General features: G+C 33.7%; 1 protein-coding gene across 1 annotated transcript in view; it reads right to left on the bottom strand.

Moving 5' to 3' along the window:
• Positions 1-24,835, bottom strand: part of LOC111059637 — a 39,897-nt gene that overhangs the window by 7,703 nt on the left and 7,359 nt on the right. Inside the window, exons 2-4 of the mRNA XM_039439467.1 lie at positions 10,260-10,554; positions 7,152-7,205; positions 6,214-6,406 (exon numbers count right to left, since the gene is read on the bottom strand). Of these exons, the coding sequence (XP_039295401.1) occupies positions 6,214-6,406; positions 7,152-7,205; positions 10,260-10,554 (542 nt within the window). The remainder of the gene's footprint in view (positions 1-6,213; positions 6,407-7,151; positions 7,206-10,259; positions 10,555-24,835) is intronic.

Genomic DNA, 24,835 nt, shown 5'->3' with positions numbered 1-24,835 from the left:
AAATTTTCAATTGCTTTGAGATTGTCAGTGAGTGGACTGACTGAGTTATTTTCAATTATGTGTCCCAAATATTTAATTGAACTCCTTGCAAAGTTACATTTTTCCAATTTCAGCTTGAACCCTTCTTTATAAACCGCATCAAGTACGAGGTTTATATGTTTCAAGTGTTCCTCAAATGTCTTTGAAAATATTAAAATATCATCAATGCAGCAAGTACAAAAATCAGTCAACTTATTTTTTTGTAAAGTGTTACCCAATATTCTTTGAAAAATTGCAGGCGCGGTCTTCAAACCAAATGGTATCCGTAACCATTGATAATGGCCTTCGTGGGTCACAAATGCAGTTTTCATTCTGTCTTCTTTTTTATTGGTATTGTCCAGAATGCTGAATTAACATCAAGTACTGTGTACCATTTACAATTACCAGCCTTCACTGTTATATCTTCTATTCTTGGGAATGGTTGTGGCTCTGGTATTACAATTTTGTTCAGTTCCCGGAAGTCAATACATAGCCGTGATTTTTTTTCTTCTCGTTTGAAGGCAAGTGTAACAGGAGATGCAAATGGTGAAGTTGAATATTCAATCAATCCTGCCTCTAAAAGTTTTGAAATTTGTTGTTCTATTTCTTTTTTATCTGGGATACACGTTCTGTATGGCTTCTTAATAATATATCTATCTTCTGAAAGTTTGATTTCTGCCTCTGCATGTTTTACCTCACCTACATCATATTTGTGTTTTGCAAATAGTGATTCATAACCTTCAATCAGCCTTGTTATTGTTTGTCTCTTTTCAGTATCAAGATAATTCAGATTGCTTTCCATATTTACAGAGAAGACAGATGACTCATAATTCAATCTTTCAACATCTGTTTTGTCATCAACCTTCTGTAAAATTTCTAAATTTTCATTCTGTATCAATTTGAACTTTTTTATTGCATCCAATCCAAGAAGTAAGTCATAAGAGAAATTATTGTTCTTCACAACATATACATCTAATATTTCTTCAATTTTATTAATTTTCATTGGAATTTTGGCCCGGCGATTTGTAAAATTCACACCACTAATAGTTCGAAAAAGGTTATGGTCGTTCATAAGTTTTGTCTTCAGCTCATCAACAATTTTATGATTTATTAGAGTGATATTTGAGCCACTGTCATAAACCCCTTTTACAATCTTCTTTTTATCAACTAGTACATCAACTGTAATCAATGGAATGAACTTACACGCCGGCTTATTCAGTTTTTTGAGTTATCAACATCGAGTGTATTTTCCTCACAGGTTGTGAAATTCACTGTTTCATTTTTATTCCTACAGATCTCTGCAGGATGAAAGCGATTTGGTTTTCCCAAGGCTGTACATACAGAACAAGGAGTCTTCTTTCTTCTTATCTCTTCCATCTTGGTTGAGTCTTTTTTCTGGCTATTTATATGACTATGTCCGTTTGAGTTTGTGAATGAATCATATTTTTGAATCTCATTCATCAGATCTTCTGTGGTCTCGATATTTTCCTTATCTAATCTATTCTGAATATGAACTGGTAGTCCCACAACAATATGTGAGATTCTAGATTCATCTGTCATAGTTCTCTCACATTCAAGCAATAATCGTTCCTTCTTCAAAGCATAATCAAGCATAGATCCAAAATTTTCAATGTATTTGAATGAATATGCATATCTCACATTTGACCAGCCTTTATTAGAAAAAGTTTGGAGAAATGTTTTTGACCACAAATTCCAATTTTTCAATCCTAATTTATATTTGTTGGAAGTATACCAATCTTCAGAACTCCCTTCTAAAAATAGTCTTAAACATGTTATTTTTTCTTCATCGTTGTGGATATTGTAACGGATACATTCTTTCTCAAAATCTTCCAGCCAGAATTTTGCATTTTGTCCAATTTTCCCCGAGAATTTTTCCAAAACAAATTTCCTATCAATATCAATTGAAAATTCACTCTTACCTTTTTTCGGCATGTTGAACAAAAAAATCGATTTATAATAATCTTACTTCGCACATATTACTTGAAATGAATAATTGACGAAAGATTTTCATTTACTTTAGAAAATCGATTTTAATGTCAATTATAATATAAACCTCAATAAATCTTGAACTGTACAAATATGAACATTCAATCATTCTCTCATCAGCTCTGCTATTAGTTTGATAAACAACATTAGTAAATTATTAACAAGTCATATGGTTCATATGATTAGAAAGAAGAAGCATGTAGAGCAACCAGCTTCTTACATATATTTGGATTATTATTTGTCAATTTATCATGCTGATTTAAAAAACTAATATACGAAATAGAATCGTCCAAGTTGACAAGTATCAGCAAGTTGATATCGAAGCTACATGAATATAGATGCATATGATCATGAAATGAAAGCACATGGTAACATTTCGTGCTATAGAACCTAAAAAATAGTATTAACCTGTGATATTTTATTGATTTCATTTCTTGTTATATTATATATATTTCTGTCGCTCTATATACTTTTGTTTTGACTTATTTTTTGAGATATTTGTTAATATATGTATCAAATTTTTTATGGTGTACAATTCATTTTATTCCTCAGTACTATAGGATATAAGTTTTATATATATATATTTTTTTTATAAATTATCAGTATTATTGTGGAAGCTCATATCTGGGCCTATAAAGATTTTTATGAGACTATATCCTAGTAAAACCACGATCAATTTTATAATTATTGAAATATTTCTCATGCTCTACCAATTGATGCCAAGCAGGAGGCTAATCGTTAACTATAAAAAAAACGTGACAATCCTTAAGAAAATTTCTGTAGCGTAATAATCATTGGTTTTTTGTGGTTCTGTTTATAGATCTGACAATTATTGGTTGTTCTTTCCCTTTCTTTTGCCGGTAGTCTATGGGCGATATCAATCTCCGCATAATTGTACCCATGATTGTATCTGAAGACTTTTGGCCACATCATGGAGAATCACATTTACATTTTCTTCCTTAGTAACAGGAATTCCATGAGTTTCCAAATTTTTTGATCTTGTGTACTCTTGCAATTCGTACAATTGTGCCTCTGAATCAACTAATTTCTCTTCCATGAAAGCATTTACCTTAGATATTTTCAAATTATCAGCCTTATATTTCTCTATTGATAGATTGTATTCATCTATCTTGGAAGAAAAAAATCCACCGACTCACGAACATACGACTCTAATCAATTCATATCTGAATATAATCGATAAGCTATAGTTTGTGTAAAATAAGTTGAGACTTGGCCCTCCATCCGAAGAAATTACAGGGTTGCCAAATCGTGTAAAATTGCAACTGTCTAAAATTCCAATTCTACGTCAGAATTGGATGTAGAATATCATCCCCGATATCCTAGTAGCACTAGAAAAGCTTCAGAATTGAAGGATTAAAAGGAAATTCAACTTTTATGATAAAATTGGAAACATCGCGAAGATTTATTTTTCTTTTGAATATCACTTCTCTCAGAATCATGGGGCGTCGTAATGCATAATAATTTTATAAGAAATTAACGGGAAGAGCGTGCCCTTTATATCGACCATTTTTATCCGACTTATAGTTATTTTTTAATTAATGATTATTTTCATCAATGTCCAGACATTTTGAGCAGAAAATATGAAATTTTCAACATGCTAGAAACTTTTTTGTTTCAAAAGATAAGTAGGTGGTGTAAGCGAGAAAGTTTCTCAGAAATATTTGAAATTATTTTTTCAATTGTCAAAAGTAGTCGGAAGATCGTACTTTGGTCTCCAAGGAATTTTAAAGTTAGGAGAGCGGCTGCATGGTATGCATTGTGTACCAAATTATATGCTGAAGGCTGGTAATTTACAAGATATTTGACTGAATTATTTTAAACGCAAGCAGTTGATTGCCTCTAGAAAGGCTGTAATGGAACACCGCTTGGATTATTCGAGGCGAGGTTGTCATTTTCACTATTTATCATCATCTGGCTTACAGTTGCTGAATTATTTTCGAATCGTTCTTTATTTTGTTCTTGTTGATCCCAGCTATTGATATAGCATGAGGTAGCACACCATTCAGCCGCTATCCTTGACTTTGAAACTCCTGAGAGGCTAAAATACGTTCTTTGGAGTACGTTTGACATTTGGAAAAATAATTCCAATTATTTCTGAGAAACTTTCTCGCTTTCACTACCTATTCATCGTTTGAAACAAAAAAGTTTCTAGCATGTCGAAAATTTCATATTTTCTGCTCGAAATGTCTTGAAATTGACGAACATGATTGTTAATTAAAAATAACTACCGACTAAGTAATAATTCGGTTACTTAATAACTACTTATTAAGTAATAAGTCGGATAAAAATGATCCAGACACAAATATAAAGGACACATTCTCCCCGTTAATTTTATATAAAATTATTATGCATTACGACGCCCCATGATTCTGAGAGAAGTGATATTCAAAAGAAAAACAAATCTTCGCGATGTTTCCAGTTTTATCATAAAAGTTGAATTTCCTTTTAATCCTTCAACCCTAAAGCTTTTTTAGTACTACTGGGATATCGGGGATGATATTCTACATCCAATTCTGACGTAGAATTGGAAATTTGATAAAGTTGCAATTTTACACGATTTGGCAACCCTGTAATTTCTTCAGATGGAGGGCCAAGTCTTAACTTATTTTACACAAAATATAGCTGTAACATCGGTTTCACAATCAGAGACCTTCGCATTTTTGCATCCAGGACATTTCCACTTCTCTCGACTTGCCTTGGAAAACTTTTTGTAATTTTTCACGGTAAATCCTACACACTCGTAGTAGAAAGATAAGGCGCAGTCATTGCAAGTAATTACATCAATATCTGAATGATTTTTCCGCAATTGCATTTCAACATTGCTTATTTGTATGAATAGCTTTAATGCATCTAATTATTATTCGAAATAGTTTTTGGGCTGAGACTAATGAATTCCGTGAGGATTGGTAAGAAAGGATTAATGAGTTGCCAAGAGAGCTATCGAGCCAGAAAAATAGAACTTATTATTCAGAACAGCTTTTTATGCTGAGGAAAAAAGCTTTCTGAACACAATGATACTAACTTCTAAACACAAAACCTTAAAAAAACCGCTTCAAAATCCGTTTTAAAGTAGATGAAATCGAGAAGTACGTCTTCACTCTACGACTTTCAACTAGCAACTCGACAATATTTCTCTGTTTCACTATACCTTCGATTTTTCATCATGTTTTTAATTTGACAACAAATCATGACAACGAGATTTGACATGGATGAGAGTGCTAAAAATTAATATGCAAGTACTCAAATGATGCAGAACATAGTGGAGTAACTATATGGACTGGTGGCATAGATGGTAGCTGTGAGTGTTGGGATGTGATAGCCCATAGCCCTATATTCATAGACCATAATATGTCTCTGTTCCACTCTACATTCGATTTTCCATCTTATTTTTTATACATTCAACTACTTTCCTACTCTCTCAGGCATGAGCAGCTACGGCAGGAAGGAACTTGGAGACTGTCCTTCCTGTCATACCAGCGATCACTTATCTCTAGCGCTGTCATATTTCACTCAATATTAGTTTAATCTTGAAACGTGAGGTGTCAATCGATTTCCAATTAGGTTCACTAGAAAAAGTTATCCTTGGAATTCCTTTGTAAAATCAATTATTTTTTCGTGATCCAAAAGATAAAATTTTAAATTGCCAAATGTTTTATGAATTTGAAAAATTGTCATAATAATTTTTATAGCTCTGTCCAGTTGTCATATTTTTTTGTAAAAATTTGAACTTATGTATGCTCAGTAATAAATGAGAAAAAATAAATGGTTGCTGTGTGAGTAACTAAGGGCTTTCAGACAGTTTTAAAATAGATAATAATAATAATATCTGTATGGCTTTTATAGGTAGGGAGTTCCTGACGGAAGTTCCACCTCACCTGTATATATCATTTAAGCCGTCAATAAGACTCACAACTGTCATACTTTAGGCAGGACCGACAATTTAGCCTGCTCATCTAATAACACGGGAGTGACTTGTTCAAAAACTTTTGAAGAAGGGCGGGTTTGAACAGGGGATCACTAGGCTACTATGCAAGCACCCTATCCAATACAGTTCATAAACTCTCTGTATAACAATGATTCCCCAATAAAATAAATCATAAAATATTAGATAGATTGATTGATGTGGCTGTTCTTTGCAATAAGAATGAGATAGATGCGAGAGCTTACCCAAAATTCCAAGCCGGAATCTGACGAAGACAAAGAGCATGTAGTTGCAGCAGAAGTACTCAGTCATCTGATAATGGTTCATGGGTATGTCATACATGAATGTGCCAGGGTGCAGAAACACCAACACATCGGCGTAGGTATTAGCTCCAATTATATCCTGCTCCAGTCTGTGTTTGTGCTCTATTTCGAGATCCTGCGAATGAATAAAATCAAAATAATCCTTCAAATGAATCCAGTTGATCATACTAATCCTCACTCGTGGCGAATGAATAGTTTTGTTTGAAACCTGTTTTCTGCCGAACATTGATTTCATTTTTTGCATGTTTCAATGAATAAAATGAGATTTTCACAGTATAGTCTTGGTCTACAATAATTCAGAAACCGTACAGTAGGCTATATCAGAAACCACTAGAATTATTAAAATCTTCTCCTAGTTCCCAATACTGCAAACAAAATACAAAAAGAATAGATCCCCTAACTAAATAAATGCAAAATTTCTTCACTAGCAATACCCTACAAGAGAAATGACATTTTAACGGTTAAACAATAAGGAATTCTGTTCAACCTCGTAATAATGTGAAATACAATAAGAGTCAAGTGTTTGTTAATCTTCAACAGAAGAGTGTTTCCTCTAGATTTCATATTGTTCTGTAAACATTGTTTCAAATTTGCGAGTTCCAGCCCAATATCCTGCATCACAAAATATTATACAAAAAATAAATACTTCATGAGGGTGATTTTCATTTTTCGAACTGAACGTTTGAGAATTCTATTTCCATCAAGCCTTGGCTTCTGCACTTGAGATTTGGGAGCCAGGCTCTCTGTATTATACCTGAATACTATATAAAACTTACCGATATATCGTTATATACGCAGGATATAGGCGCAATCTCTATACTAGATGGTACCTATGTACCTAAAGAAAATAATATACTAACCACAGGCCTGATGATATCCAGATGAAGTGTTAGCATGCATGGAATCACAAAAAACTTCCAGCATTAATTAAATGGGTGGCATTGATAGGCATACTAAATGCGGATCATTTGAAAAGAAGATTGTTAGAGCAGTAACTTAGAAGATTCACTTCAAACAGTCAGCATCAGCATTGAATGTGAAGCATTGAAATCATTTTACAAGGAATGTTAATACAGTTTGAAGTTTTGACATCATTATAGGTTTATTGAAATTTGTTTTTAACAAACACCTCGATGTAGTAGGTGTTATTGACTGAGGAAGTGAGGTCTAAGATTCAAGTTGACCCGGTTTGGCATTTCTCCTAATGTTAAATGTTTAAATGTTTATATGTTTATATGTTTATATGTTTATATGTTTATATGTATATGTTTATATGTTTATATGTTTATATGTTTATATGTTTATATTTTATATGTTTATATGTTTATATGTTTATATGTTTATATGTTTATATGTTTTATGTTATATGTTTATATGTTTATATGTTTATATGTTTATATGTTTATATGTTTATATGTTTATATGTTTATATGTTGCACAGTTATGGTGAAATGCAGTAATAGATTTGCATGAAATTTGACAGGTATGTTCCTTTTTAAATTGCACTTCGATGTATATACAAGGCTTTTGGACATTTTGCATTTCAATAATAATATAGACTCCAGCTGTGTTCATAGTTCAATTTCCGTCTATATCGATGTATCAAACGGTCGACATCAAAACAATCGTTTTCAAACTTTGATGCTTATTAAAATTTGAAGATTTCAAATAAATCAGTTGGTTTGTGGCTTGTGTAGCACTTGGCTTGTTCTTAACCTACAACTCGGTTTTGCGGTTTGCTTTGGTTTACTCAACAATAATGAAACCAAATCCTTTTTCAATTTTGGAATTTTATCTTTGATTTGTCGAACTTTTAGCATAATTTCTTATTTTTTAATACTCATACAATGGATGAGTGTAATGATCTGGTGAAGTATTTGCTTCAAACTCCAATTTCTTCTTTGTCTTTTGAATAAAAAAGTGCTTTGAGAGACAAGCGGTAAGCTTTAGGGCTGGTTTCTGAGCTCGGGATCTATATAAGTTCTGGACTTACAGCAGGCACGGCCCTAGGGACTTTGCCGCCCTGGGCGAAATCGGCAAAAACCCCCTCCCCCAAAGGAATCCCGTCTAATTGTTAACTTAAAAATTTGCCCGAAGGTTACCAGCTGTTTAAGTTAAAAATTACATTTAAACAAAAATATTTTGACAAATATAAATATTGGGGAACAGTAACACAAAATATCTGATTAAACTATTTTTATGTTTGGAACAGATACGGTACACAATTAGAAAACATAATTAAGACGGTAGTTTTAAATCAAGAGACTGCAAGAAAGTATTAGGCCTACTTAACTTGCTGAGTAATTAAAACTCCAATTGCTACAACACGAGTTTGTTTAACACACCTGTTTGATTAAGTTAGAACTCATCTGAACTTTATATAGAAAAATTACATCTCCAATTCTTCAAGATCTAGGGACTGAGTTATTTTATGTTCACTAGACCACTCAGATGTTCCTGGTACATTGTTGATCTTATTTATATGTCTTCATTAGCTTGAATTTGGAAAAGCTTCTTATATAATTCTACTATTCACATCTAATATTTTGAATTTATTATTTGTTTGTATTTTAAAATTTTCCGTTCCTTAAAATTTGCTGCCCCCAACATCTGCCGCCCTGGGCGGCCACCCGGTCCGCCCACCCCTGAGGCCGGGCCTGACTTACAGAGTCCAGGGCTGGAATAAGCTCTCAGGTTTAAATCAACTTTATGAGTCACGGGTTTATGTCCTAAACTCTGGGGTCTATTAAGTTCTCGACTTATTTGAGTCCAGGACTTTAAGGCAGTAAACATGAGGGAAATTCTCAATATTTTGCTGTTGTATTGTTGGCATGAGGCCTGTAGCAAAACAGCTGATAATTCAAATGCTCTCCAAACTGTTTTGTGACAATTATTTTGTGGAAATACGTTTTGATTTCTTTGTATTATGTAGATCTATAAATTCAAAGCAAAACCTAACCTTTTGAAATATGAATAAAAATAAGTATTCCATTTTACATTATGCTATTATTTATCATTGATCCTTGCCATTGATTTCGGAATAAAAAATTTAGTATGTTTTGAAAAAAAAAACTGGAATAATAATTTATTATTGTTATATTATTATGTTGGATATGCCATTGATTAATAATATTCACATTGAGAGATGTGATGATGGCCATTCCAAGGCAATCCTTGTATTATTTCCCTTGAACATTTCTAGGTTATGTCATACAGTTGTAAAATAAGGTTAGTTTTTTACGCATGATATTATGAATAACTTTATACTAAAATAAACTTGCAAACTATAAATTATGAATTTAGATGGACTGATTCAAATAATTTAGGTATTCCATGACATTCATTTGTCCATTCATCTACTCCAAAACAATAACTGAATTGTGTTTGCTCAGTTATTTCTAGAACTCAAATTTAAACCCTACCACAGTCGAGGGTTTAAAATCATGCTGTTCTAAGTTCTGGACTTAATGATTCTTGATAAATCCTCGACTCGGAAAGAGAGGCAAGAATCTAATTCAAGTCCTGGACTTATAAGCCCTTTACTCAGAAAGCAAAACTATGAACTCCAGGGTCTAATGTGATCTCTAAACTCCAGGGTCTATTCGAATCCTTGTCTACGTTAACGCTCTGACTTGGAAAGCCAATTTTCTGACTCCAGAGTTGAAAGCCGGTAAAAGTCTAAAACAGCTAAATCCCGAACTCGAAAACCAGCCCTTAGAGTTCTTAGACTCCCCTTTTGGTTATAGTTAGCTTCGCAACTGGGTGGAACAAAAGCCTGTTGAATTTAACCGTGATGAAAAGCCATGATAACCAACCAGAGAAGTCTTCTTCCCAAAAATGCCTTCTCATATCAGCTGTCGTGACATCTAATCATGATAACAATTCAACAGGTACTTGTGCAACCAAATTCTGTGCAAAATCTTTTAACAGGTACCTATTTTTGCAATAGAAATTATTATTAGGCTTACCTCCCACCGGAGCCAATCTAAAGGTGGTTTAGCATAGGGAACATTGGCGAATGACTGGTAGTATTCGTCGTTTTCGCCTCTGTAGATCTTGCCCAGGTACTTGGCGGTCGGTGCGTGCACATATGTGGAGACTGCATTCACGACTGCTTTGAACTCTTCCTCTTCCTCCAGTGTTCTCTCACGAACCGGTTTACGCTTGCGTGTATAGCTGCACTCCACAAACGCCTGACTCAGCACAATCATCACAAGGCACCACCAAACAAAGCAGCTATGGTGCTGATTCCACATTTTTCTCCTAGGTTACAGCATAAAGGAAAGTTAGCATAAGAAAAAAAGATGCTATAGCACGTTTATCTTGGTATGGGGCGTTCCTGTCTCAAATGTCACTGTTTGTACAAGCAAATTATTGCCAAGCCACAAGATGCATTTTTTCAGGCGTTTACAGAGTCGGCAGGGCAAGAAGCTCTCCGATTGGCTGATTGGATTGGCGCCTGAAAAAACCGCTTCATGTGGCTTGGCCCTTACTGTCGAATGGTGTAGCCTGTATTATTATTGTCTTCGAAGGATGAGAGTGTATGGACAGAACAGTATGAGAGGTTATTAGCATCACATAGCCTCATGAAAAATAACTACTTGGACAGTCGGCTAGAACAAACAGTGATATTTGAAACAGGAAAGCTCCATACCATGCTAACATGCGATATCATGTCTTATTCTCGTCCTATACAAAGGATATCTATCTATTCCTTACATTTACAGTCACCAAACACTGCTAGGAAGTACTTTGCAGTACTGCAGAGGGTGCTGAAAATTACTGGTAAGAACTAGAAAATACTGGGAAAGTACTGGAAAGAATAACAAAATAGGTACTATAAAGGTTATGGAATGAACAAGGAAAGACTACAAAAGTACTGAGAAGTAGTTCTAGTATTAAGGGGTTCTCACCCCAGCAAGATATGGTGGTAGAGGAGGAGGAGGAGGAGAAAGACAAGAAGGCAAAGAAGAGGAAGAAGATTATGATTATGATTGTGAGTAGGGGTAAAGTGAGAGTTCTGAAGAAAATCTGCCCCAAAGCTGTCCCAAAGCTGCCCCCAAACCTGCACCAAAGCTGATTCTTGGTTCAATCAATTCTAGCTTTGTAGGCTCAAACTGTGAGGAGAAGACTTGGATAACAATCCCATATTTAGGCCTTGTATCTGATAAAATAGGTATGGAATTGAAGAGGAATGGATTTCATGTTGCTTTCAAGACCAAACCGATCTCAAATAGTCTATTTAGCTGGAGTAAAGACAAAATTGATATTTGAGATAAAACCGGGGTGTACAAACTTAAATGTGATGATTATAATGCTTGTTATGTGGGTCAGACTGGTAGTAGTTTCAAAAGTAGAATTAAAGAACACATTAGAGATTGGAATAAACAAAATGGAGAATCCAACTTTGCAGAACATTTGATAACAAATAATCACAAGTTTACAGTGAAGGAGAATGTTGAGTTTCTGCATGTTAATAACAAAGGCAGATCTTTGAATATTCTATAGGCTTTAGAAATAACAAGAGTAATTAAGGAAAATTCCCAGTATAGTTTAAATGACCAGATTCATTTCAACCAGTACAACACTACGAATTTAGTTTTATCATAAAATTGTAAGCATACATTAGTCAATAGTTTTTTCCATTTACATATTTGTTTTATTATCTTTCAAACTTGTTTTCTTGGTTCTTATTTTGTACTAAAAGTAAATTTCATTATCATGGCAATTCTGTTGCTTAAGCCGCCATTTTGTCACACCGTTGAGGGGGAGGAGACTGTCTAGCTAGGCCAATGGCAGGCATTCATGCCCTCGACCAATAGCAGTATTCGCCTACTAGTATAAATTCTGCTGTTCTTGTATTTAGTTTTAGTTTATCAGAGATTGACAATGGTGTAATAACTGAAACCGGTCTTTTTAATTATCAATAAATCAGTGGTTTTTTGACAATTTCTTAGTCTTTTTCATTCAATATGAATAATTACCACAATATCAACTTCTCAACTACACAAAAAGTGACCCTCTTCAAGATTCCTTCATCTTCCACAATTGAATTCCATTGTACCCAGAGGGTTTTAACATGTGGTGACAATGGAGATACTTCTTGCCAGCTGGGTCTTCCTTGAGTAGAACGTTTCCAAGACCACAGATGCTTTAGATCAGGATCTTCCTCTTGGTCCTCCAGCATTTCATCTCCTCCCCAGTAATCTGTAGCTACAGTTGTCCTGTAACAGTTGGTTCCCCCCCTCCTGGCATTAGCAGTGCTTGCTGTCCTTGTCACAGGGTCTCCGGGAGAGAGTATCAGCATTTTGATTACTTTTTCCAGCTCAGTGAACAGATTTGAAGTCATATCCTTGGAGGTGTTGAATCCATCTGGCAACTTGTCCTTCAGGAGATTTGAACCATAGAAGCCATGTGAGGGATCAGTTCTTCCAGGGAGTTCCTTTAGAGGAATGTCTATATAGGTACTTATTGAAATGGCTAATTGACTTCACTACTGTCAACAGTTCTCTTCTGGTGACACAGTAGTTGTGCTCTGGTTTTGAAAGCACTTTACTAAAATATGTGATGACTTTTTCTACCCCATCTTGTTCCTGTGAAGGTATTCTACCAATATCTGTGTTACTGGCATTAGTATCTAGAATAAACTTGCCTTAGAATTGAGGATAAACAAGTGGTATAGGTGCATGGCTGAGTGCATCCTCAAGTGTGTCAAAAGCCTGCTGAGAGTCTTCATCCCAGACAAAACTACACTTCTCTGTTGAATTTGGTAATGTCTTAGAAGTCATCACAAATCGCCGGTAATATGCACAAAGGCCAAGGAAACTCCATACTTCTGATTTGTCTTTGGGTACAGGCCAGTTTTCAATAGCTGATTATTTTTCAGGATCCATGGATACTCCTTCATCAGAAACCACATGTCCCAGATAATTAATTCACTTGTCTCTTGAACAGGTTATACTTCTTTGGGTTCAGTTTCAAGTTTGCTTGTCTCAGTCTCTGAAATACTTCCTCCAGATTTTTCATTTAATTTTGGGAAGACTTGCCTAAGACTAATAATGTCATCCAAGTAAACCAAACATGTTTCTCATGATAGTCCCTTTAACACACTCTCCATAAGTCTTTCAAAAGTGGCTGGAGTATTACACGACCCAAAAGGCATCACAGTAAACTGCCAAAGTCCTTCCCCAATTAAAAATGCAGTTTCCTCCTTTGCTTTGTCTTCAAGTCCAACTTGCCAGTACCCACTTTTCAAATCCAGAGTTGAAAACAACTTGCAACCTTCCAGGCTATCCAGTGTGACATCAATCCTAGGAAGAGGGTGCTGTCCTTCTTGGAGATGTCCAGAAGACGGTAGTCCATGCAGAACCGGAGTGTATCATCCTTCTTCCTCACGAGCACCACTGGTGATGTCCAGGGGCTATTTGATGGTTCAATAATTCCTTCACTCTCTATCTCCTTGATGATTTTCTTGGCTTCCTCTCGTTTAGCAAATGGAAGTCTTCTGGGGTTCTGGCGAATGGGTTTGGCATCTCCTGTGTCTATTGTAGGCTGGATGATGTTAGTTCTTCCTCCTGCTCCTTCTCCAATGTCTAAATATCCTGGTAGGAGGTTATTAAATAATAATAATAATAATACTTTCTTTCATTTTTCCTTCGCCCTGGTACCCCCAGAAGAAAAGAGTTTATTATAGAAAATATAACAAACAAAAATGAAAAATACACTTATAAAAAGAAATCTTGCAAACAAAACAAATGAAGAATAATAAAAAAAGCAAGAATGACAAAAGATAAGAAAATTCCTTTTCGGTGGAAAATTTCAAATATTATAAACCAGACAAAATATAAATTCTCCAAAATCTTCTAAAGAAGGTTTGACTGGAGGAGTCAAGTTTTACATTTTATTTAAAAAAAAAAACATAGAAATAGTGCATTGATACAATCATAATCAATCAGTGATCCCAAAATAATAATTATCAATTCAAATCATATCAAAAGAAAAATAGTTGTCAATCTTGAGTAGGAATGAAATTGATTGATACATTGATAATAATTCATTCAATTGTATTGTGTAGCAATATGTAGGCCCTAGCAATAAAATAATAAAACAACGGGATTTCAGTTGTGTAGCAACTGTATGGATTGTATTGTGTAGCAATAAAATAATAAAACAATGGGATTTCAGTTGTTGCTTATCACAAGAAATAATACACAAGAAAAAAAATATAAAGAAAAGAAAGAATTTATGAAGATCATTCAAATTCACTCAAATTATTTAACAGAAAGTGTTTCATCTTATTTTTAACAATTGGAATTCTATCCAGACCAATTGTGATAATAATAATAATAATAATATTATTAATGATAATAATAATACTTTCCTTTCCTTTTTCCTTTGTCCTGGTACCCCCAGAAGAAGGGAGTTCATTACAGAAAATATAACAAACAAAAATTAAAAATACACTTATAAAAAGAAATCTTACAAACAAAACAAATGAAGAATAATAAAAAAAGCAAGAATGACAAAAGATAAGAAGATTCTCTTTCAGTGGGAAGTTTCAAATATTATAAACAAGATGAAATATAAATTCTCCAAAACCTTCTAAAGAATAATAATAATAGTAATAGTTATAATAATAATAATGATGATAATGATAGAATAATGTTAATTTATTTGACCAAAACAAATATTGTACAAACAAATTGAAATAAAATAACATAACTGGTGTAGCAAACACCCACACATGCACAATACATGTTTATCATTATAGTCTAAATGAAGCCCCAAAGGTAATCCTGTGTGGGGCCCTTCTCCGTATATTCAATCACAATAGAAAATGATCAAACAAAAGATAGAAAAAAATGAAAGAAGGAATATAGAGAGTCCTACATTAATAGTATACAAAATCTTAAAAAACTACAAAATTTCAAAAAAGAATCAAGAGAAAAAAATTTAAACTAAAATAATAAATCATATTGCAATTTAAACAGTTCTCCATGCAGGCAGCACATTCCAAATGATAATTATCAATTGTTCAGTCAACAGATGAAGCCATGCGAAATATAAGTGCTATGACACAATATGATTACATAAATAATTCAAATTCCCAACCATACAAAAACTAAATCAAACATGAAAAACAAAATATCAACTTTCAAGCATGATAACGTTCATAAAAACAACTGGGTATCATCAATTGCAACAATGAATTTTTTCAATCTGGCCTTTACTATTTGGCTATATTGACACTCCTGTAAGTCAGGTTGCAAGGCATTGTAAAGCTTACCATCTACATATCTGAAAAATCTTCTGTTATGCTCAAGCCTAGGTCTATGTAATTGAACTCTATTTCTAAAGCAAACATTATAATCCGCCATATGGGTTTGTGTTGTCAATTGACTTTTATTTTTGGAAATATCCAAAACTGCTTTAAACAAAAAGGAATATGTGACTGGTAATACATTAAGGGATCTGAACAGGGGTAGCGAGTGTTCGATCCTTGGCTTGCCACAAATCAATCTTATGAAATGCTTTTGTGCTACAATAATAGGTTTCAAATTTGTTGTATATGCACTTCCATAACATATGAGTCCATAATTAATTCCTGATTCAACCAGAGTATGATACAAATGTACCATACTAGAAAATATCTTGGACACATATTCCTTAAAAAGTAGAAGTTCCTCATGGAATCACTTTTGAACAATTAATTACGACAAAGCATTAATTACAACATAATTTTCTTATGAGAATTGACATTTCTGATTTTATTTCATGTATATGATCATACCATGAAAGTTTATTATCTATTAGCAAACCAAGGTATTTGACACAATCTGTTCTTTTTATCAAATTGCAATGGCAATCAAGCAAGGTATCCTCACAATTGAACTTATGGTATTTTAGTGATGGCAAGGTATTATTCAATTTGTTATTTTTGAGCCTGAAATGAACTAGATTTGACTTATTTGCATTGAAAAGTAATTTATTCCTACAAAACCACCAGTGAATACACTTAATATCTTCTTGCATTTTAGCATGTATTGCTAATTCATTCTGGTCATTGTAGAAAATAGCTGTGTCATCCGCAAAGGATACGATTTCACCCAAAAGCTTTCGATTGCATAGGTCATTCACATAAACTAGGAAAAGAACTGCTGACAAAACCGACCCCTGCGGTATGCCATACTTAACTAACCCCAAGTCGCTCAACTCACTATTTAGCCTTACTTGTTGGAATCTATTTCTAAGGTAGCTCCGAACCATTCATTTGCCTCTCCTCTTATGCCTATTTTCTCTAGCTTCTCCAAAAGCAAATCGTGTTCAATGGAGTCATATGCTTTCGAAATATCCAGGAATATTGCCGAGCAGTTCAAGCCTTCATTGAAACTGTTATTTACCTTGGATAGCAAAGTTTTCATTGCATCCTCAGTACCTCTACCTTGAAGGAATCCAAATTAGTTCTTGCTAAAGAATTTTCTATAATTCAAGTATGGTAGTTCAGAATCCTGTTTTTCATCACCCTCTCAACTATTTTAGCGAATATTGATGAGAGTGTTTTTGGTCTGAAGCTGCGTTTACACCGGAGTTAATAACACACGTTTTTAACATTTTTTTTATCAACTGATGCTAATTACAAAAGTCAATAACATCATGTTGAGTTGCGTTTACACCGGAGTTGATAGCATGAGTTATTAGTAAAAAGTTGTCAACTTGACTGAATTGACAAAAAATTATCTTGAAAAAAATTGATACTGTAACTTGTGTTTTCAACAGAAAATTCCTTGTTAACAAGATTTATGTTATCCATCGAGAGTCGGTAAAGATGAAAGGAAATGTGTTATGTTAATAACAAAAGCCTCTTTTATCGCATTAACTTTTGTTAATAACAGATCTTCCCCGCAACCCCCTTGCCCAGCATCCTTACCCTATAACTACAGCTGTTCCCTAATAACTACAGCTGCAGACAAAACACGTGACAAAGTTATCAACTTTTGTTGATAACAAAACTAGTAGCCAAAAGAAAATGTTATTAACTCATGTTGAAAACTTTTGTTTTAAACTCTGGTGTAAACACATTATAATTTATTTACATTAGATCAGATTAAGATAATTAGGTATGTTTATGATCACACAAATGTTTCAATTCAAATTTGAAGACAATTTTTTGCTTTTTATTCTGGCTGTTATATCATTTATGGATACTCTCATTAAAAGGAATCATATAGAAGTCAATTATATTTATTTATTTATTTGTTGTATAAAATACTATAATCATAATATGGCTATGACATTGGAGGAAAAACTAGGCTGAGCCTGTACTATTTCTCTCCATAAATTTTGATAAAATGTTAATGTTGTCCAAAAGATAAGGTTATATTGATAACAAGATCTTACAAGGATAATAACAAGCAATTTTCTTCTACAAAACATGAGTTATTAACTTCTGTCAAGAGAAATTTTTGATGATTTAGTCAAGTTAATAACTTGTGTTATTAACTCGAGTGTAAACACAGCTCAAAGTTATCAATGTTTATGTTTCTGCTACTTTTGGGAATTGGGATTACAACAGATTTTTTTAATATTTCGGGGAAAACACCTTTTAGTAAGCTCAGATTGCAGAGCTCAACTAAAACGTCCAGGATGTGATCTAGAATTTCTTTAATTGTTTGAGTTGAGATATCATTCACTCCCGGCGCAGTATTCATCTTGAGATGTTTTCACTATAAACTTTTATAAAACTTTAAAGTGAAAAAGCACTCACATTATTTGATGTGGCGACGTCCGTTTCGTGCTGGTATTGCACATTTTCAAGCCAAACAGGAACTGAAGTGTTTAAGGTTATGATGGTGAAATTTGGTGGGGGTGGAGGGGAGTTTTGGTGGTTAATGGAGGAGTATTTAAATGAGTTTGTCAAACAGGGTGTGGGAGGAAAAGTTGATTTGGTCATTTAGAATATTGTTTGGCTGTTGTTTGGTGTGTTTGTATATTTCAAACTGTTCTAGTACATTTAATTTTCTGTTTTTGTGGGAATAGTGGAGTATTTCGAGGTTGTTGTCTATGTCAGGGTGTGTGTGGTCAGTGGAGATAATGTGTTCTGCAAAGGTGGAATGGGAGGACAGATGGGTAATGGCTCTTGTGTGTTCTTTGAATCTTATATTGAAATTTCTAGCTGTTTTACCTATGTAGAATTTGCTGCAATCTCTACAATTTAGCTTATAATTCCTGGTCTATTGTATTGATTTTGAGAGGTGTTGTGTGGGGACAAAAGTTTTTTCAGTGAGTTTTTTGTTCTGTATGCAACCTTGTATTTTATTTTCTTGAATGATGCTGCTATTTTGTAAGTTTTATTGTTGTGGTATGTGAGGGTGACGAATGCTGTATGATTATGTGTTGTATTTGTCAGAGTTTTGCGGATTGTTCTTGTTGTTTTTAATTTTTTGTAGTAGTTTGTCAATCATGAGGGTTTGTATCCATTTTGTTGTGCAATATATTTTATTGTGTGCAGTTCAGTGTTGTAATCTGTGGTTGTCATTGGGATATTTATTAATCTGGATAGCATGTGGTTGTAGGCTGCAAGTTTGTGTTGGATAGGGTGATTTGAAGTGCAATGGATTGTGGTGTCGGTTGTTGTGGGCTTTCTGTATATTTTGAATGTTTTGAATGATTGGTTCTGTTTTGTGATGGTGATATCCAGTAAATTTATGCTGTTGTTGGTTTCTAATTCAAGTGTGAACGTCAAATTTGGGTGTATGCGGTTGAGGTGGGTGTGTAGTGTTTCAAGTTGTCGTTTGTTCCCCCTGTATAGTATTAATATGTCTTTTTTTTAAGATTACTTCCTAAAGACTCCAGTCATGGAGTATAAGACAAGTCATGTTATTACATAATAATTCTAACACTAAGTAGTTCAACCTAGTTTAGGTTTGAAAGGAATTCTTGTACACTATAAAAAGCTCTATCAACTAAATATTTTTTAATTTGTTTTTTGAAAATCTTCAAATCATCATTACTTTTCAAGATTTGAGGTAGCTTGTTATAAAATTTCCTACCAATATAATCTGGTTTTTGTTCAAATAACCTTCTATTGTGACCCATTATATGATAATCTGCTCTGTTTCGCGTATTATACTCATGAACATCTGAATTCTGGATCACACCACTCATTTTCACATGCATTACAACTTCATATACATACAAAGATGGCACAGTTAATAGACCAAGCTTTTTAAATAAAGGCCTACAAGAGTCTAACCTATTCACTTTCTCTATACATCTGAGTGCCTTCTTTTGAATCTTAAACACCCTGTCCATATTTTGTTGAGATGAATTACCCCATACTAAAATAGCATACCTAATATGAGATAATATAAGTCCATGGTAAGCAGTTAACAGTAGTTTTTTTATCATTCAGCCTAGCAAGCTGCCGCAGGACAAATACCCCAGATGATATCTTATTACATATCCTCTCAATGTAAGGATGCCATGTTAATTTCCTGTCCAATAAAATTCCCAAGAATGCTACTTTCTCTTCTTGGTCTAATTCATTTTCCTCTACAAACACATTTATTTCTCTATCCTCTACTGAATTATATTTACTTTTGAATTGTAGGAATTGACATTTCTTACTATTTATTGTTAATTGCCTTTGCTTCAAGAATTGGACAATTGACTGTACTCCAGTAAAAGCATTTATTTCTAGACCATCTAATAAATAATTGTTAAAGATAAGTGATGTGTCATCAGCAAACAACAGAGCTCTGTGATCTTTTAACTCTTTTGGTAATTGGTTCACATACAACAGAAACAGTAAGGGACCCAGAATTGAGCCTTGAGGTACTCCAGCCTGGACCTCCAGTTTTTGAGATTTAATTTTTACTATTTCATTCCCATCCACCTTGGTAAGCTCAACACACTGGTTTCTACCTATGAGATATGATTCAAACCATTTTAGTTCTATACCATTCACACCTACAGTTTTTAGTATTTCCAATAATATTCTATGGTTCACACAATCAAAAGCTTTGGATAAATCAAGGAATATTGCGGCTGCCTTCTCACCTGAATCTATTATATCTATTAGTCTTTCAACAAGGGATACTATTGCAGTCTTAGTAGATTTCCCTTTCTGGAACCCATGCTGTTCATCACATATGAAATTAAATTCTTCCAGGTGCATCAATAGCCTATTTAAAACTACTCTTTCAAAAATTTTACTTATTACATTTAGAATACTAATGGGTCTATAATTTTCAACCCTTTCAGAATCACCGCTCTTGAAAATTGGCAAAATTTTTCCTTGTTTCATATCATCAGAGAAAATACCCTGCTCTAGTGAAGTATTAAGGAGATGCAATAAAGGGTCCAGTAATTCATTTTCACATTCTTTTAAAATTTTGCTTGAGACCCCATCCAATCCTACTGTTTTTTTGTTATTCAAATTTTTTATTATTCTTGACAACTCATCTCTTGATAATGGATGAAATTTAAATACCTTTTCAATTGGCTCAGCATTTAATGTAGTTGTATTATAAGTATTAGTGTTCAGTGACTTTTGGAGATTATATGCAACCTGTTGATAATACTTATTGAAAAAGTTACAAATGTCTATACTATCATCCATATAATTTCCATGTTCATCGATTATCCTAGGGACATTAGTAACTGCATCTTTTTGAGCTGCTCTCGTATTTCTATTAATTACCTCCCAAACAGCAGAGTTAAAATTGGTACTAGTTGTTAATATTTCAGCTGTTTTCTTACACTTAGCTTTCCTCACTTCTTTTGCATAGTTTTTCTTTAGACATTTGTATTTGACTTCACTCGGAACATCCCTCACTAATTTAAATTCCTCATAAGCTTCCCTAACAATATTTCTTTGAGTAAGAATATCTTCAGTTATCCATTCATCTACTTTGTTTAATTTACTTTTTACTTTGACTTTTTTTATTGGACAGCATACACTAATGTGAAATCTTAGAGTATCAATGAATTGCTTATATTTGTAATTTAGGTTACAACTGTTATAAACACTACTCCAATTTTCTTGAAGCAGTTCCTGCTTCAAACAATTTATATTTCCTAGCTCATATTGCTGAATTTCTTTCACAAAAGTTTTTTTTCTGCTTGGATTCTGGCCCTGCAACTTAACATCTAAGATTTGATAGTTATGATCTGATAGATCTGAGCTACCTAACCTGACATTACAACCTTCTATATTTGTGAGGATATTGTCAATAATTGTTTGTGAAGTTCGAGTTACTCTTGTATATTCGTGGACCTTAATTTCTAAATTATTCATATTAATAATATCTCTAATATCCTCTGTCATTTTATCCTGCCTGGCAAAATCGGTATTGAAATCTCCTACTACTATAACATTTGTGAAACGAGCGGTTGTGATTTCCAAAAGTGTATGGAGCAGCTCACAAAATTTTTGCCAGTCTCCATTTGGTGACCTATAGATACCTAACACTGCTACCTCAAATTGATCATCAATTTTTAACCTTAGTCCCATCACCTCTAAATCCATCTCAACAGAAAATCTCTTAACAAAATCCAGTTCATAAGTTTGGGTATGTTTAGCATTGCTAGTGAATATACATACACCACCACTTCTATGAGCTATTCTACAAAATTCTGATCTCAGTGAATAGCCTGGAATCCTAACTTGATTTATTTCCTTTATTTTTAAGCCATGCTCTGTGAAGATAACAATGTCAGGATCCTCCTGTTTAAGAAATACTTCTAATCTGTCAATTTTGTTGTGAAGATACTGAATATTTTGATGATAAATACTAAAAACCTTACCATCTTGTGTTACTCTATCTCTAGCATTTGTAGCTATTTCCCTTTCCCTGTTTTGAGCCAATTTACTAAAAAATCGTTATTTGTTTTTTTGACTGTTTTTAAACCAGAGGATTGCAAACGGCTTTCAATCAGCTCTGCCAATCTATTACAAAAGATTACTTTGCCAGATCGATTTAGATGCAACCCATGATTAGTGAAGTTATGTCTTTTCAGCCTTCCATTTAGAAAACAAATCCCCAGTTGTTTAGAATTCTTATTTTTTAGGCTGTTGATTGTATTATGGATTGATTTGTTTGTCAAATTGATTGCTTCATTTAATTCTGGCCTATCAAATCTATTAGGAATAGTACTTATTATTAAGTTTGTTTTTTGCTGAGTGGCACAATCTCCTTGATTTTTTCTGTTACTTGAGGAAGATGATTCAAGTTAGGTTCATTTATATCATTTGAGCCACCCAGTACAATTAGATAGTCATTTTCATCAAAGTCTTTAGTTTGTTCCCTAGCTGACTCTACAACTGCATTAATTGATGCACTTGGCTTGAAAAAACATTGGACATCAAATTTATTTTTCAATCTTTTATCAAGGAGATCACTGCAATCACGTCCATGACTGGACGTCAGTAGCAGAACTCTCCCTTTCCTATCTTTATTTCCCTCAGCTATATTTTTGGTTGCTGTCTTCAAAACCTCACTGTACGTTTTATTTCGACCATTTTCAGAGCATTTCCCATCATTTAGGTTAGATTCTATTTTTTTGCATTTGGACGGAGGTTCTATCATACATTTAGTATTATCAAATTTAGATTTTAGTTTCTTTATTTCCTCCGACATTAGACTACATTGATTTTTTAGATTTAGTATTTCTTTTTTATGGTCTTCATCTTGTAATTTTATAATCAGTTCCAAAGATTTAATTTCTTCTACCATCCCTAACCTTTCTTCCTCAGACGTTTTTAGAGTTACTTCTAATTGGTTTTTTAAATTAGTTTGGCTACTTTGTAGTTGAGCAACTTTTTCGGCTAAAGTAGTTTGAGGAACTGGGGTTTTTGGTTTTGGCGTTTTTGAATTTTGGTTTTAGGAACGCGTAAGTACTCCCGCTATGTGTACATTTCTATTAATAACCTTCGGTGTTCTACTTATCGATGACTATATGTCATCTACGTATCGGAACCAAGTGAGTATTCTATTGGATTGGATGTGTGATTTGGGATCATGGTTGTGGAGGATGTGTTTTTGTTCTATAGTGTGAATGAAAATCTCTGCTAGAATGCAAGATATGGGTGATCCCATAGGGAGGCCATGGGGTTGGAAATAAAATTTACTATTGAATTCAAAATAGTTTTGTGAGGTTACAAGTTTGGTTAGAGTTATTATTCCTTGCATAATGTCCTGTGGGGTGTTGTTTGATTGTAGCATATCTTCTAGGTATTTTATTGTCTCCTGTATAGGTACATTGGTGTACAGATTGGAGATGTCAAATGAAGCCAATGTTGAATTATGTGGAATCTGGATTTTTTGAAGTTTGTTTGTTAGTTCTATGTTGTTTTTTACAGCAGTGTGTTCATGGAATGTTATATGTTGTCTTATTGTTTTATCTAGATGTTTTGCTAGGTTGTGGGCCGGGGCTTGTGTGTGGTTAATTAGAGGTCGAATGGGTACATCAGGTTTGTGGATCTTGGGTAGGGCGTTCAATTTGGGGGCTGATGGGTTTATGTTTTTGAGGTGTTTTTTGTTGGTATGTGGTATAATATGTTGGGTCTGGTTGATGGCATTCTTTATTTGAGCCTGGTATTTGAGAGTGGGGTCATGTTCTAGTTCAATAATGTTGTTGTTTGTGATGAATTGCTCTACTTTTGAGTTTAGATCATCTTGTTTCATTATCACAGTGATTTGTCCTTTGTCAGCTGTAGTTATGACTAGGTTATGTTATTGGTGTTTTTTGTTGATATTTTTCATGATTTTGTAGTCAGCATTTGAGTGATTTTGTGTTTTGAAAGTGTTCTGGTTTCGGGCTATGTCTTGTCTCAAGTATTCTTGATTCTGGTATTGTGTGTTTTGTATGGCTGTTTCGGTATCAATGACTGTGTGTTTCAAGTGTGTAAATGTATTTTCAGGTATGTTTATGTTATGTTTTAATCCCTTGTTGAGTAGGTTAATCTCTAATTGATTGAAACTAACTTGTGTGGTGTTGATGGTGCGACTATGGAAAGGTTGGGAAGATTCAAGTGTTGGAGTTTGTGTATTGGATAGTTTTTCAAATTTTCGGTTGTGTTTTGTTTTGAGCTTCTGTGACATTTGATATATTAAGTTGTTAGTATGTTCAATTACTTCCTGGAGTTCAATATAATGAAGGCTTGCACTTAATTTCAAGTGTAGTTGATAGGCAACTCGGTTCAGTTTGTCTTTAGTTCTATAGAGATGTTGTACTGTATTTTTGATGAATAACTGTTGTGCTTGCTTTTGAGTTTTTTGTGCTGGTGTGTTCTTGTTTTTTATAGTTATTTTTGCATAAGTAGGAGTTATCTGATTGTGTAAGCATTTAAGGTTGTAGGATATGGCTGAAGATGTTTTCATAACCTTATTTCTTGTAGTTCTGTAGGTGTGGATGAGTTTTGTCCTTTCGGCAAAAATTTGTTGTTGGTTATCCATCTTGTTTCCACTATTATTATCACTATAAACTTTTATAAAACTTTAAAGTGAAAAAGCACTCACATTATTTGATGTGGCGACGTCCG

The sequence above is a fragment of the Nilaparvata lugens genome, chromosome 12, assembly GCF_014356525.2.
Source record: "Nilaparvata lugens isolate BPH chromosome 12, ASM1435652v1, whole genome shotgun sequence".
Lineage (NCBI taxonomy): Eukaryota > Metazoa > Arthropoda > Insecta > Hemiptera > Delphacidae > Nilaparvata > Nilaparvata lugens.
The sequence above is the reverse complement of the archived record's forward strand: the minus strand, read 5'-3'. Positions and strand labels throughout refer to the sequence as shown.